The sequence below is a fragment of the Mercenaria mercenaria genome, chromosome 4, assembly GCF_021730395.1.
Source record: "Mercenaria mercenaria strain notata chromosome 4, MADL_Memer_1, whole genome shotgun sequence".
NCBI classification, from domain to species: Eukaryota; Metazoa; Mollusca; class Bivalvia; order Venerida; family Veneridae; genus Mercenaria; species Mercenaria mercenaria.
In genome coordinates this window covers 31,093,027-31,109,125 of record NC_069364.1, presented here as the reverse complement: position 1 = coordinate 31,109,125, position 16,099 = coordinate 31,093,027, and the positions used below count along the sequence as shown (strand labels likewise).

The window sequence follows — 16,099 nt, the reverse complement described above, 5'->3', positions numbered from 1 at the left end:
TTGAAGCCTGTAGCTACAAAAATGTGAAAGTAGGTCACTAGGTCAATCTTATGGTAAAAGTTCATTTCGGTACACAAAACTATGCAAGTGGTCCAAAATTGAAGGCTGTAGCTTGAAAAATCTGAAAGTAGGTCACTAGGTCAAAATCAAGTTCAAATTTTATTTCGGAACGCAGAACTATGCATGTGGTCCAAATTTGAAGCCTGTACCTTCAAAAATGTGAAAGTAGGTCACTAGGTCAATGTAAAGGTCAAAGTTTGTTTCGGTACACAAAACCATGCATGTGGTCCAAATATGAAGGCTGTAGCTTGAGAAATGTGAAAGTAGGTCACTAGGTCAAAATCAAGATCAAATTTCATTTCGGAACACGAAACTATGCATGTGGTCCAAATTTGAAGCCTGTACCTTCAAAAATGTGGAAGTAGGTCACTAGGTCAATGTCAAGGTCAAAGTTTTTTTCAGTGCACAGAACTATGCATGTGGTCAAAATTTGAAGGCTGTAGCTACAGAAATGTGAAAGTAGGTCACTAGGTCAAAATCAAGGTCAACTCATGTCAAGGATCATCTTGCCACTCAAAACCATACATGTGGTCTAAATTTGAATTTTGTAGGTTATTGACAAGAAGATTTTAAAAGCTTTTCCCTATATAAGTCTATATGAACCATGTGACCCCCAGGGCGGGGCCATATTTGACCCTAGGGGGATAATTTTAACAAACTTGGTAGAGAACCACTAGATGATGCTACATTACAAATATCAAAGCCCTAGGCTTTGTGGTTTGGACAAGATGATTTTCAAAGTTTTTGCCTATATAAGTCTATGTAAACTATGTGACCCACGGGGCGGGGCCATATTTGACCCTAGGGGGATAATTTGAACAATCTTAGTAGAAGACCACTAGATGATGTCACATACAAAATATCAAAGCCCTAGGCCCTGTTGTTTTGGATAAGAGGTTTTTCAAAGTTTTTCCCTATATAAGTCTATATAAACCATGTGACCCCCGGGGCGGGGCCATATTAGACCCCAGGGAAATAATTTGAAACATCTTGGTAAAGGACCACTAGATGATGCTTCATACCAAATATCAAAGCCCTAGGCTCTGTGGTTTTGGACAAGAAGATTTTCAAAGTGTTTCCCTATATAAATCTATGTAATTTATAGAAATAAACAAAGGGCCATAACTTACTAAAAAATTGTTGAACCAGTCTGATTTTCAGGGGGACACAACTAGGGTACCAATACATCATTCTGACAAAGTTTGGTCAAAATCCCCCTAGTAGTTTCTAAGGAGATGCGATAACGAGAAATTGTTAACGGACGGAAGGACTGACGGAAGGACGACGGACCACGGACGCAGAGTGATTTGAATAGCCCACTATCTGATGATGGTGGGCTAAAAATACGGCCGAGTTTGCACATGCAAGAGCAGCAGAAAAGGGTAATTTAGTCCTAAACTATAATTATATAAGCGCCTCGTCCGAAAAATTTATCGACTCACTCTTTTAATCAATGTGAAAGTATCAATCTCTCAACGGGCGATATGAAAAAATAATATCACATGCGCAGAAAAACAAAATAACGCTGTTGCGCACGTGATATGAAATTATGGATCATATCACCTGCGCAGAAATTGAAAATAACGATTTTGCGCATGTGATATAAAATCACTGGGGAATATGATATATTATTCAAGTTAAACTAATGGGAAATTTGCATTGGACATTTTAGATTTATGTGAGGTATAATGATATACACTACAGTATGTTCTTTGATTTTTATGCCTCGAAGGTGGGCATATCAAAATCGCTTTGTCCGTCGGTCCGTCCGACCGTAATTTTGTAAATTCTTGCCCGGGCTGTAACTCTGTCATCCATGAAGGAATTTTGAAATAGTTTGACATAACATTAACCTTAATGAGACGACGTTTCGTATGTAATACTCAGACCCCTAGCTACAAGGTCAATTTCACACTTAAAAGTCAAACGTTAGTAGGGTCTGTTTCGTGTCCGGTTCGTAACTTGGCAGTTCATCAAGTGGTTTTGAAATTACTTAGCATAAATGTTTATCTTAATGAGACGACGTGTCAGGTGCAAGACCCAGCACCTCCCCCCCCCCCCCCCCCCCCGCACCACACACCCCTAGCTCCAATTTGAACTTGTTTAATCTGGCCGCAAAATGAGTCATACCTAAACTATTCTGGCATATTTTGCGCAGACAGCTGTAGCATATTTGGGCACACTTCGGGGGCGTTTGTCACTAATAGTGCCAGCCCTTATTTGAGCTTCAATTCTAAATGCTTAGTATATTTTGAGAGTCATATATACTTGTATTTTTTCCTATAAAATGTCAAGGTAAGTAGTGGCTATTGTTAAGTTACCTTAAAGACACACCACAAAATAACTGTTATCTTTTGTATTTCCATGATGGTAATTATACAATTTTATATGAAGAAATGAGAAATAACAAGTATCTATATACAATTTGACAGTAACAGATATAGGGTTAAGGCAATGTATTTAAAGCCCTGCTCCATGGCTATTCAAATTCTTTTGTGTGTATGCAACCCATGATCTGCACTGTTTGCCATTTATCAGTCAGTATCTTTTTTGTAAGCCCCCATTTTAACAGTTATCATCATGGTGAACATTTGTGCCAAGTAATATTAAAATCCCTTAATGAATGACAAAGTTATGGACCGGACACGAAATTGCGGACGGACGGAATGACGGACGGACGGAAAAGCGCATTCCTATAGTCCCCGAAACTGGTTTTCAACCAGTAGGGGACTAATAAAGTCCATTCCACATTTCAGAGATCATGCAGACCTGTAATAAATAGAAAACAAAATGAAAGCAATCTTTATATTTTTTATTTACCCAACAATATTTAAACTACTACTGGGATTTCGGCTAAATAGGCCTACATGTATAATGGAATTTAATTAAAACTGTGTATATTACAGTTACTGTACATAACAAACCGATGGATGCTCCCTGAAATATGAAAAGTGCATATAAAAAGAACAAAAGTGGAATTTAAACTGGGCACATATAGTTTACTAATGCTGAATAATCAAAGGGTGATACCTCAATGAAAATCATCCAAATCAAACATAAGACGGGAAGACAATATGCGCATCTCTTAAAAGTAAAGCTTCCTATGAAGTTTTGATAAATTCAATCAAGTGCTTCCTCAGGAATGGCAAGAAATGGTACTAAAGTAATTTTGAATAATCAAAGGGCAATAACACAGTAAAAAAATCATCCCACTGCAACACGAAGACAATGTGCATATCTCCTCCTGATAGTTAGATTGGCTAAATTACAATCAGTGGTTGCTGAGAAATACTTTGGACAAGAATTGATGGACGGACGGACGGACAGACAGACAGAGCACCAGCTATATGCTTCTTTTCAGGGAGCATATTTCTGTGTCAATTCGCTGTAAAACCCAACTCACTCATTCACTCAGGGAGCATAAAAATACATGTACTATCATTGAAATGGCTAATATCATACAAGCAAAAAATACAATACAAACTCTAAAAGAAATAAAAGTGTTAAAAATTAAAAGAAAATATAAGTGCACTGGCTTTTAACACGAGTAGTGATGCAATTGTCATGGAGCTCAAGTGTAAAACACAAGCTAGGTTATGAAACCAAGGGCCACATATTGGAGTCTAATTCCATGCTGTTCCCTAACAGTTTCTCTAATTCCAATAGGCTTTGAAGGCGAACAGCATGGATCCTGACCAGAATGCGCGGATGCGCAGGCTGGTCTTGATCCATGCTGGTTGCAAAGCCACTATGTTGGTTTTCTCATGGCTCATATGTATGACTCTGTGTAAGTTTACTCTACATGTGGCGCACAAAATATATTTGGAAATTTTTCAAATTGGAAACTACTTATACATCTTATCTTCGGGGAAAGATAAATCATTTACATTTTTCAGACTGACTGGTATAAATGGGTAACTGGCAGTAATGAATGTAAATAAATCAAACTTATGCACAAGCTCAGATTATTGGAAAATTTGTGAGAGTTAACAGAGTATTAAATCAAAACATTTTGAATATTTTGCAGACTGACAGACACATACACACAGACAGGAGTAAATCAATAGGTCTGTGCGGTGAGAGGCATAATGACAATTCAATCAAACATTATTTGTAAACAGTGACTTTGAGCCAGGACACTCATATTTTCTCTTTGTATACATTTAACATTAGTTAACATATAATCTTCTGGTATACTGAGCAGAATTCTTCAGACCATGATAAATCTCTTTCCTCAATCTGAAATTTAAAAAAAAATACCAACTTTAAAAATAAATAACACTTATTAGGGTATTTGTATATACATACTGGATCTAATTTTTTTCTGTCTAGTAAAATCTTAATAAACTGCCCTTTTCCCAAAACTCCACTGTCTTCTAAGAATAATTATTGTAAAACAATTTATTTATTTATTTAGGTCTTACGGCGCACCAACACAGTATAGGTTATATGGCACCAAACAGGACAACAAATTTTGGTCTCAGTTCTCATTTACATCGAAATAAAAACATGGGGTATGGAATCAAAATTTGCATAACTGCTGGAATCATAGAGTTACAGCAAAACCAAGTGTTAAGACCCTATAAGTCGCCTCTTACGATTATGCAAGGGTAAGGCAGTGGTTCCAATTCTTTTCATACTAAGATCGTCCCAGAACCACATGGGTCTAGTGAATACTGGTAGAGACAAGTGGATAATTATTGTCCGTGTTTTCTCAACTCTCTGATCCGTTCCTTTTTTAGGCAGTTTCCATCCCAAATGTTGTCAAAAAATGTTTTAATTTGTTTGATTGTTTTGAGTTTTATGCAATTTTTCAACAGTATTTCAGATATGTAATAGCAGGCAGTTAACCTAACAAATGTTCCTGGATTCTGTACCAGTACAAACCTATCCATGCAAGTAATTGCCAGGACAAAATGATTTCAGACATAAAGTCTTTTATCAAATTGTCACGATGATCATTAGCCTCAACCAAGGATCGAACTCATAATACCACAATCCGTAGATCTGCACTCTCCCTACTTAGCTTAGCAGGCAGGTTAACTATATAAAACAAGATGTGTGTCCATAGGACACTGCTGCCCCACTTCCTGTCTTGGAAGAAATATTTTTTTAAAACATATGTAACATAAACTTAAAAGCACTTTATGTCTATTTTCAACTAAATCAAGGACCATAACTTTTGTCTGGCTGAGGAACATCCCAAAAAGAATGCATGGTGCACAAATTTGCATGCTATAAAACAGTCCTCTAATGTTTAATGACTCAAAGTCGACTACTTTTTGCAATGCATGTTGCATAAACTTTTATGTCCTTTTATACATATTTTCGACTATGTAAAGACTAAAACTCTGTTCTGGAAACCTGGTTAGAATTGGTGATCTTCCTTAAGCAGGCAGGAAAGCTTTCTTACATAAGTTGTACTCCTCAGGCCAGGTTTGAAACCTACATCACATTCTAAAGTCTGTTTCCCGGGAAAAGACATGGCATGAGAAGTGGACCCATATGGATAACACTCCCTTTGAACTTACGTGTTTCTTATGCAGCGATAATTCCAAGCAGTTTGAGAGCAAACACCACATTGATTACAAGCATTGTAAGAAGTCCAATATAGCCAAAAGCTCCAAATCTTCTCCTCTCCGGATCTGATAAAGAAATATATATAATTTATTGCAGACGTTAAACGATCTTCACAAGCAATGTCGAGTTCTTCTATATTTGTTACTGGACTGAACATAAATAAACTGAAAATACGGTATTCATCCTAAAACACAATTTCAAAAAAATACATCAAACTTACCACCAGTATAGTATCCCATTGCATAGACAACCCTGGAAGCTATCCATAAAACTCCACTAATTGCACTCAATTTCTGAAATAAAGATGATACTCATAGATCTCAACAGGACATTCTTGCCAAACAAATAGTCTGGAAATAATTTCAGCCATAGATCTCAACAGGACATTCTTGCCAAACAAATAGTCTGGAAATAATTTCAGCCATAGATCTCAATAGGACATTCTTGCCAAACAAATAATCTGGAAATAATTTCAGCCATAGATCACAATAGGACATTTTTGCCAAACAAATATTTTGGAAATAATTCCAGCCATAGATCTCAATAGGACATTTTTACCAAACAAATAATTTGGAAAAAAATTCCAGCCATAGATCTTAATAGGACATTCTTGCCAAACAAATAATTTGGAAATAATTCCAGCCATAGATCACAATAGGACATTTTTGCCAAACAAATATTTTGGAAATAATTCCAGCCCTAGATCTCTCCAAATAGGACATTCTTTCCAAACAAGTAATCTGGAAATAATTTCAGCCACATATCACAATAGGACATTTTTGCCAAACAAATAATTTTGAAATAATTCCAGCCATAGATTTCAATTGGAAATTTTTGCTAAACAAATAATCTGGATATAAGTTCAGCCAGAGATCTCAAAAGGACATTTTTGCCAAACAAAAAATCTGGTCTAGGAATTAATTTCAGCCATAGATCTCAATAGGGAATTTTTGCAAAACAAATAATCTGGTCCAGGAAATAATTTCAGCCATGGATCACAATAGGACATTTTTGCCAAACAAATAATTTGGAAATAATTTCAGCCATAGATTTCAATAGGACATTTTTGTCAAACAAACAATCTTGAAATAATTTCAGCCATAGTTCTCAATAGGAAATATTTGCAAAAACAAATAATCTGGTCCAGGAAATAATTTCAGCCATGGATCACAATAGGACATTTTTGCCAAACAAATAATTTGGAAATAATTCCAGCCATAGATCTCAATAGGACATTTTTGCCAAACAAATAATCTGGAAATAATTCTAACCAAACAAACAATCTGGAAATAATTTCTGCTATAGATCTCGATAGGATATTCTAGCCAAACAAATAATCTGGAAATAATTCCAACCACAGATCTCAAAGGGCATTTTTGCCAAACAAATAATTTGGAAATAATTCCAGCCATAGATCTCAAAGAGCATTTTTGCCAAACAAACAATTTGGAAATAATTCCAGCCATAGATCTCAAAGAGCATTTTGCCAAACAAATAATTTGGAAATAATTTCAGCCATATATCACAATAGGACATGTTTGCCAAACAAATAATCTGGAAATAATTCCAGCCATAGATTTCAAAAGGACATTTTTGCCAAACAAATCATTTGGAAATAATTTCAGCCGTAGATCTCAATAGGACATTTTTGCCAAACAAATAATCTGGAAATAAGTTCAGCCATAGATCTCAATAGATAATTTTTGCCAAACAAATAAATCTGGTTCAGGAAATAATCTTAGCCATAGATCTCAATAGGACATTTTTGCAAAAACAAATAACGTTGAAATAATTTAACAGGAAATTCTTGCCAAACAAATAATCTGTAGATAGAGATCTCAACAAGACACTGTTGTTAAACAAATAATCTCAAAATAATATCAGTCATAGATTTCGAAAGGACTTTCTTGACAAACTAATAATTTCAAAATAATTTCAGATATAGATTTCAACATGGCATTCTAACCAAACTAATAATCTCAAAAAAATATCAGTCACTGATCTCAACAGAATGTTTTTGCCAAACTAATAATTTCAAAATAATTTCAGATATAGATTTCAACATGGCATTCTGACCAAACTAATAATCTCAAAAAAATATCAGTCACTGATCTCAATAGAACGTTTTTGCCAAACTAATAATTTCAAAATAATTTCAATAAGAAGGATTTCTCTCTATCTGTTCTGGGGGCTTATTTCACTCTGTCCCTTTGGTCAGATCCCTCCGTGTCTGTACTAGCTGAGGATGATTTTTGCACCCTGTGTGGCTGCATTTGCTATTATGTAAAGCGCTTTTGAACGTGTTTGTCATGAGAAGGGTGCTATATAAATCTGGTATAATAATGATATAACAATAATAATCATCATCATCACCATCATCATCAGACTGTTTACCCAGATAACCAGACACTGGTGGTCTAAAGCCAACAAATTGTGGCACCAGTACTGCTAAAGTCTGTGAAGCTTCTATCAGAGTTAGTTTTCAGAGCTTTCTCTTTAATCAATGTGTATTTAATAACTTTAAAGAGCAAATATAAAATTTACTCTCTCATACTTACTGGGTACAGTATACCACCAAGTAGCAGGAGCACTAGAAACATAGGATAACTTTCTAACCTGTAAAATATATCGGACAATTAAACTTACAAAAATGAAAATATCATCTACGATTAAACGTTTAAAATGTAATTAACAAATAAATTTGTAAAATTCAATTAACTATTAAAGTTGTAAAATATAATTAACGATTGAACTTGTAACCATAAAAGTTGTAAAATGTAATTACCTGTAATGATTAAAGATGTAAAATGTAATTTACGATTAAACTTGTAAAATGTAATTTACGATTAAACTATACTGAACAAAACAATCAACCTGCAATTTGTTACTTTGCCACTATCTCATAAATTACTGAAAGTACTTCCTTGAAATTTAGCTTATGCATTGAAAAATATGCTGCTGATAACATTTCAAACATTCAACAAAATCAAACAATGACATCATATCAGGGAATTTTTTTGGTCATTTTTATAGCCGTTTATGGGCTATATTCCCAATCCAAAATAGTATCTTATTTTCCCAATTTAGGGGATAAAATTCCCAATGCCAGGATCTAAAATCATTAAATATCTCTGAAACAATAAATACTGAATATAAACACATTTGTAATTGAAATGTTAATGGTAATGCTATTTAAACTGCATGTTTAGCATACACAAACATATTATAAGCAAAAATTAGATATATCATATTTCAGATATTATTCCCAATTACACTCAAATTGTTGATGTTTTTCCCAATTCGGGAGGCATGGGCTATGTCCCCAAATTCCCGAGAAAAAACCCTGCATATAAATTTACCGCTTTTCAAACTGCAACCTATTTCTGAAATGTCATAAAAAATTCAAAAATACATTGAAATGTCTAGAATTTGCAAACCAGTACAAAATGATATTAGAGAAGAAAATGATAACAGAAACAAACTTAACATTGTTATTGTGCCTTATTGAAAAAGATCATTTTATATGAATTTTGTGTGATATGTACAATGTTATGTAAAGAACTGAATGCATTAACACATCACGTTACTCCTGAACACCTGCCTCACCTTCATGCGAAATTTCGTGTTCCGATGAACTCACTATATACAACTGAACACATGAATTCTGAACAAAATACATTTAATATGACATAATAAGCCGGAATGTGAAAGTATGTGTTCTGATAAGCTCTCTGTATACAGCTGTACACACTGATACACCAGGCTTCCCCTGAACACATTATTTTTATCTTAAGCATTCATGTATTTATCTTGTTCTGGTATGTTCTCTGTATACAGCTGAACACATGTAAATGCCAATAAGGCTTCTGCTGATCACATGCATTTTGATAGTATAAAAGATTTCATGTGAGTGTGCTCTATGTATAAAAGATTTCATGTGAGTGTGCTCCATGTGAAGATTTCATGTGAGTGTGCTCCATGTATAAAAGATTTCATGTGAGTGTGCTCTATGTATAAAAGATTTCATGTGAGTGTGCTCCATGTGAAGATTTCATGTGAGTGTGCTCCATGTATAAAAGATTTCATGTGAGTGTGCTCCATGTATAAAAGATTTCATGTGAGTGTGCTCCATGTATAAAAGATTTCATGTGAGTGTGCTCCATGTACACACTGAACAGATCAATTCACCTTGCAGTATGCATTTTGATCAAATTCTATGAGATACAAGGCCTTCATGTAAATGAACCTGTTCCTGTGCGCTCTCCGTATACAGCTTAACACATGAAAAGTCAGCTTCCTTTTTGGCAGTCCTTCCCCTTTAAGCTACTCCTGAACACATGCATTTTGATAATTTAGAAGTTTAAAGCCTTCATGTGAATTTAGGTGTTCTGATGAGCTACTTGTATACAGCTTATCACTTGAACTCACCTTAAACCTATTCCAAACACCTGTGTTTTGATATTCTATGAGGTATAAGGCCTTCATCAAAACCAATGTGTTCTTGACTGTGCTAGCTCTCTGCAAATAGCTCAACATTTGAACTCAACAAGTTATATCTGAATGCATGGATGATGCATTTTGATGTTTTAAGCCATCATGTGAAGTTAGTGTTCTGGTGGGTTTTCTGTACATGTTGTATACAGCTGAACACATGAACTCATCATAGTACCTTTGAACATCTGAGTTATAATCTTCAAAGCCTTTATGTGAACTTACGTGTTCTGGTGGGTTTTCTGTACATGTTGTATACAGCTGAACACATGAACTCATCATAGTACCTTTGAACACCTACATTATAATCTTCAAAGTTTCTATGTGAACTTACATGTTCTGGTGAGCTCGCTGTACATGTTGTATACAGCTGAACACATGAACTCATCATAGTACCTTTGAACACCTACATTATAATCTTCAAAGTTTCTATGTGAACTTACGTGTTCTGGTGAGCTCGCTGTACAGGTTGTATACAGCTGAACACATGAACTCATCATAGTACCTTTGAACACCTACATTATAATCTTCAAAGTTTCTATGTGAACTTACGTGTTCTGGTGAGCTCACTGTACATGTTGTATACAGCTGAACACATGAACTCATCATAGTACCTTTGAACACCTACATTATAATCTTCAAAGTTTCTATGTGAACTTACGTGTTCTGGTGAGCTTGCTGTACATGTTGTATACAGCTGAACACATGAACTCATCATAGTACCTTTGAACACCTACATTATAATCTTCGAAGTTTCTATGTGAACTTACGTGTTCTGGTGAGCTCGCTGTACATGTTGTATACAGCTGAACACATGAACTCATCATAGTACCTTTGAACACCTGAGTTATAATCTTCAAAGTTTCTATGTGAACTTACGTGTTCTGGTGAGCTCTCTGTATACAGTTGAAAACATGAGAATATGGCTCTACGTACATCTTTGGATACTGAAAAACAAAAGAAATCTTCACAAGCCGGAAAACACAAAACTGATTGTGAAAATTTACCAACAGAAATTTTGACATAGAGTTTGAACCCTGATCATATGTTTCATTAGAGTTTCATTGTGTTTGCTATAAACTGACACATTTACATTATCTAGGTTTCCATTACCCTATTCATGTTAATGCAGTTTTTGTGGTGTTTATTTAAGAAATGAAAATTCTTTTTTCGGAGTTTATGCGAAATGAACGACAGAATAGGATTGGCCAATCCATGAATCGCGCTAGCGATTCATGTTTAGCCGATTCATGTTTAATTTGCCAATCCTATTCTGTCATTCATTTCGCATGAACACCGAAAAAAATAGTTTCATTTCTTATATTTACATTAAGCTAACAACATGCTTCTGAAAAACGATTTTGGTAGCGTTTATTGGGTCTTTTTTTTCTTCTTCTTAGATTGGGGACAGATAAATCGTACTCCTGCATAGTGCATAATTATGGTAGGCCATGCAGTCAACAACAGCCATCAGTATAATTTATTGGTTCTTCTCCTTTTTGCACAGGTTAGTGAAAACTGGTATGATGGTGCCCTTTTGCATTTTCGAATGTGTGTCTACATAGGTACTTGTGAGCTATCTAATTTTGAGATTATGCCATTAACAAGAGGGTCATGATGACGCTATATCGCCCATCTGTTAAACTTGGCCTTGGAGTCATCAATATAAACATTCTGACCAAATTTCATGAAGATAGGGTCATAAATATGGCTATTACAGTGTTAACAAGCTTTTCCTTTCATTTGAAAGGTGACCTAGTTTTTGACCCCACATGACCCAGTTTCGAACATGGCCTAGGAATCATCAAAATAAAAATTCTTACATTCTTACCAAGCTTGATGAAGATGGGGTCTTAAATGTGGCCTCTAAAGTGTAAACAAGCTTTTCCTTTGATTTAAGTTGTGACCTAGTTTTTGATCCCACATGACCCAGTTTCGAATTTTAACTAAGAATCATCAAGATAAACATTCTGACCAAGATTCATGAAGATACGGTCATAAATATGGCCTCAAGAATGTTAACAAGTTTTTCCTCTGATTTGAGCAGGTGACCTAGTTTTTGACCAAACATGACCCAGTTTTGAACCTGGCATAGGAATCATCAAGATAAACATTCTGACCAAGTTTCATGAAGATATGGTCACAAATGAGGCCTAAAGTGTGTGAACATCATTTATTTTGATTTGACGGGGTGGCCTTGTTTTTGACCACTCATGACCAAGTTTTGAGCTTGACATAGGAATCATCAAGATAAACATTCTGACCAAGTTTCATGAAGATACAGTCACAAATGTGGCCTTAAGAATGTTAACAAACTTTTCCTTTGATTTGACCAGGTGACCTAGTTTTTGAACCCATATGACCCAGTTTGAACCTGGCATAGGAATCATCAAGATAAACATTCTGACCAAGTTTCATAAAGATATGGTCATAAATATGGCCTCTACTGTGTTAACAAGCTTTTCCTTTGATTTGACCAGGTGACCTAGTTTTTGACCACACATGACCCAGTTTTGAACATGGCCTAGGAATCATCAAAATAAACATCCTTACTTAGTCGTTGAGGCCGGAACATCCTCTTCTGGATGCTAAGCTACTTAGCTTCTTAGGCCCTTTTAGCAATTGTTTTACCATATTGGCATAATATTCAGTTTTCACTTTTTGTTGTTTTATCTCTTATTTTAGTAATTCACTCACTTAAGATCAAGATTAACATTCTGTGCAAGTTTGTATCAAATCAAACCATAAATGAAATCTCTATAATATATGGCTGAAAGGGTCAAAATACAAAATTTTGACCCTTTCAGGGACACTAACTTTAGAACCCATCGTTTTTGAAAGGAACCGAGATCTTATTGTGACTTAAGTTGTGTATAAGTGTGGTTAAAATGGAAAGTAAAATGTCAATTCTATTGTGTTCACAAGGTTAAAATTAACAAATGTCGGCTCTTACAGGGGTCAATCAGGGGCTGTAACTCCGGACACTATGATTGGAACTTTTTTTTTTTGTTTCACGTCTCACCGACACAATTATAGGTCATATGGTGACTTTCCAGCTTTTGATGGTCGAAGAAGACCCCAGGTGGCAGGTGCCCCTCCGTGCATTATTTCATCACAAGAGGGCACTTGGGTAGAACCACCAACCTTCCGTAAGCCAGCTGGATGGCTTCCTCACATGAAGCATTCGATGCCCCGAGTGAGGCTTGAACCCACATCGATGAGGGGCAAGTGATTTGAAGTCAGCGACCTTAACCACTCGGCCACGGAGGCCCCATGATTGGATCTGACGGTATCATCATGGAATCCAAAATATATTGTTGATAATGATATTTTGCAAGTTTGTATCAAATTAAACCATAAATGAAGTGTCTACATGGATGCAAAAGCCCAAATAGCAATTTTGGCCCTTTAAAGAGCCATAACTCTGGAACCCATGATGGGATCTTGCCAGTTTTGGAAAGGAACCAAGATATTATGCCAATACAAGTTGTGTGCAAGTTTGATTAAAATAGATTGCAAAATGTGACTATCGTGTCCACAAATCAAATTAGCAAATTTTGGCCCTTTAAAGAGCCATAACTCTGGAACCCATGATTGGATCTGGCCAGTTTGTAAAAGTGACCGAGATATTATGCCAAATTGCCAATACAAGATTATAAAAGCTCACTTTGTGACAGGTGAGCTAAAAAGAAAAAATTACATTTGAAAACAAAAAGATTGCCCGTAATGGGAAGCAAACCTACGGCCTTGGCAAAAAAGTTGGGCATATAAACCAGCACTGTAGACCTCTATGCAACCAGGAAATTTAAATTCTGAGGTGATTCTTTCTGTTATAAACCATTTATGATATCATCTGTGTCCATACTCTGTAAATTTGACTACTCTGATCATTTCTCATATTCCTTTGACAAGGATATTAAATGTGTTGAACCACTGGAACAAAGCTGCCTTTACTTCTTCATGCATCGATAGTAAATGGAAAATGTTGAATTTGTAACAAAACATATCTGATTATCAAGACCTGCTATGAGTGCTAACAGTGCTATCCGTGTTTTAATATTTGCTGACATATGGCAGGGGCATAGACAAGCAAACTGTCGCTGTGTGGCTGCTTTTTAATTTCTGACATTTGACCGTCACAATATAAAACAAACTGTATGCTTTAAAAAGTTTGACTAGGCAGGGGCACTGAGTAGTCAAACTGATCCAACGCATACAGTTTGTTCAATATTGTGATGGTAAATGTCAGAAATTAAAAATCAGCGACACTCAGCAACAGTATATAAGCTTGTCTAGGGCAGAGAGAGGTTGAGGACTGACCTTGTGTCTTTGTGTGTGTGCACTTTACATAAAAGTAACAACTCCAAATCAGTTTACCAGGTCAAGTAAGCATATATTGATAATCATATAATATACTGCTCAGTCCACCTAAGTTTTCTGCCAATACTTACGGTTCGTGTCAAGTCTTTTGAAACCACCGCTCGTGTGAATTTTTGTTTTAGTTTTTTACGCTACATATACCTTGATTTATCATACAGAATATACCAAACTATTCATAATAAGTAGAAGAAACGTTCAAGACAGGTTATATTTTATTGAACAGCACATTTTGTCCTATATCACATACATGTACATGTACTTCGACAGTTCATGTTCTATTTTGTAGTTCTAAGATATCAAGTTTCTTTTTCAAAAGTATTTTGTCAGTACTTTTTTTTATTATTGTGTACTCCGGGAGTTGAAAGTGTTATAAACAAAGGAAATTTTTGAAAAAATACAAAAGTTGCAATATGAAAGTGAAAGTAGAGCTGTCAAAATGACCAAACACTGCAATATTTCCAAAAATATATCAGTTAATCAGTTTTTATTTCCCGGAGTACCTAGGTAAATATATTAGACACACAACAGAAACAAATTTAGAGAAAAAATATGTTTGAAAAAGAAGTTTGATATATTCTACAAAATAGAATGTAGACAGTCGAAGAACATGTGTTGTAAGACAAATACAGGTTACCTAACAAGGTAGTCCAAACAATCAGACGTGAAAAAGTTGTCATTTGACATTCAACATTCAATATTCTGACATTTTACATTTTTACTATCAAAGCCTTTTTCGACATGGAAAATAAAAAATGTAAAATATCCATTAAAATGAACTTATAAAGTGATATGAGTTATGTCAGGTCTTATATTAGGAGAATTCCAGACGTTTCACCCCCAAGACTTTTCCTCCCCTAGACATTTCACCCCCAAGACATTTCCTCCCAAGACTTTTCACCCCCAATTTTACAAACCCTAGACTTTTCACCCCCAATCTTGGGAGGAACAGTCTTGGGGGTGAAACGTCTGACACCCTCTTTAGGACTACCTAACAAGGTAACCTTTACAGAAATTATTTTCTACCCTTTCTGAACAATTCTGTATATATAAGTTATGAATATTACGGGTCTGTCAGGTATGATTTCCAAAATGAAAATTTACCTGAGGGGTGGTCTCAACGGTGTTTACTTGAACCTTACCTTCACTTCATACTTCTTGCGTGCCATACCAACACGAATGCCCAACCACTGGAGCAGAAAAATTGATGCAATGAAGACCAAGATCACATAGCCATAATCAGGCGAAACCTCAACTGCAAATCCGGCCATCTTTAAAACAGAACTGGGACGCCTCTGACTCCTACTGTATTACAGGTAATAATCTAGGACATATAATTGGTCCCAGATGAAATAAGCGAGGTAAAAAGTGTATATTCACTTACAGGAATTTCATATTTTCTCCTTGCCTGGAATGTCCTAGACTCAAGCCAGTTTAACAGAAACCAAGAGGAACAAAAAACTAAAATGACATAACCATAATCGCCCGATATTGTCACTCTCATATCCATTCTCACTTTCGGTACGGAAAGTCAATTTTCAATTGTTTACTGACACACCGGGACTGGTTTCCTTTTATCTCCTCTTGTTTG

At 35.5% G+C, this 16,099-nt stretch overlaps 1 protein-coding gene across 2 annotated transcripts; it reads right to left on the bottom strand.

The window, feature by feature from the left end:
- Nucleotides 1–2,857: 2,857 nt before the first annotated feature.
- Nucleotides 2,858–16,084, bottom strand: LOC123551380 (microsomal glutathione S-transferase 3-like). Of its 2 annotated transcripts, none has more exons than XM_053540869.1 (6): nucleotides 15,893–16,084; nucleotides 11,011–11,078; nucleotides 8,199–8,256; nucleotides 5,861–5,933; nucleotides 5,592–5,705; nucleotides 2,858–4,299 (listed from the first exon to the last, which is right to left on the bottom strand). In XM_053540869.1, the coding sequence occupies exons 1-5, from the start codon at nucleotides 16,016–16,018 to the stop codon at nucleotides 5,599–5,601; spliced, it is 432 nt and encodes a 143-aa protein (XP_053396844.1). In that variant the 5' UTR covers nucleotides 16,019–16,084; the 3' UTR covers nucleotides 2,858–4,299; nucleotides 5,592–5,598. The 2 variants fall into 2 exon arrangements, with proteins under 2 accessions (XP_053396844.1, XP_053396843.1); XM_053540868.1 differs by lacking the exon at nucleotides 15,893–16,084 and adding an exon at nucleotides 15,651–15,836.
- Between the last annotated feature and the right edge of the window lie 15 nt (nucleotides 16,085–16,099).

Bases quoted from the DNA above. Each gene is read 5' to 3' on its own strand.
- LOC123551380 (XM_053540868.1), bottom strand. From the start codon at position 15,779: ATGGCCGGATTTGCAGTTGAGGTTTCGCCTGATTATGGCTATGTGATC. The intron at 11,079-15,650 runs GTAAGGTTCAAG...TTTGTTTTTCAG, and splicing joins GCAAGAAGTATGAAGTGAAG to TATCCAAAGATGTACGTAGA. The intron at 5,934-8,198 runs GTAAGTATGAGA...TCTTTATTTCAG, and splicing joins TTGGTGGTATACTGTACCCA to AAATTGAGTGCAATTAGTGG.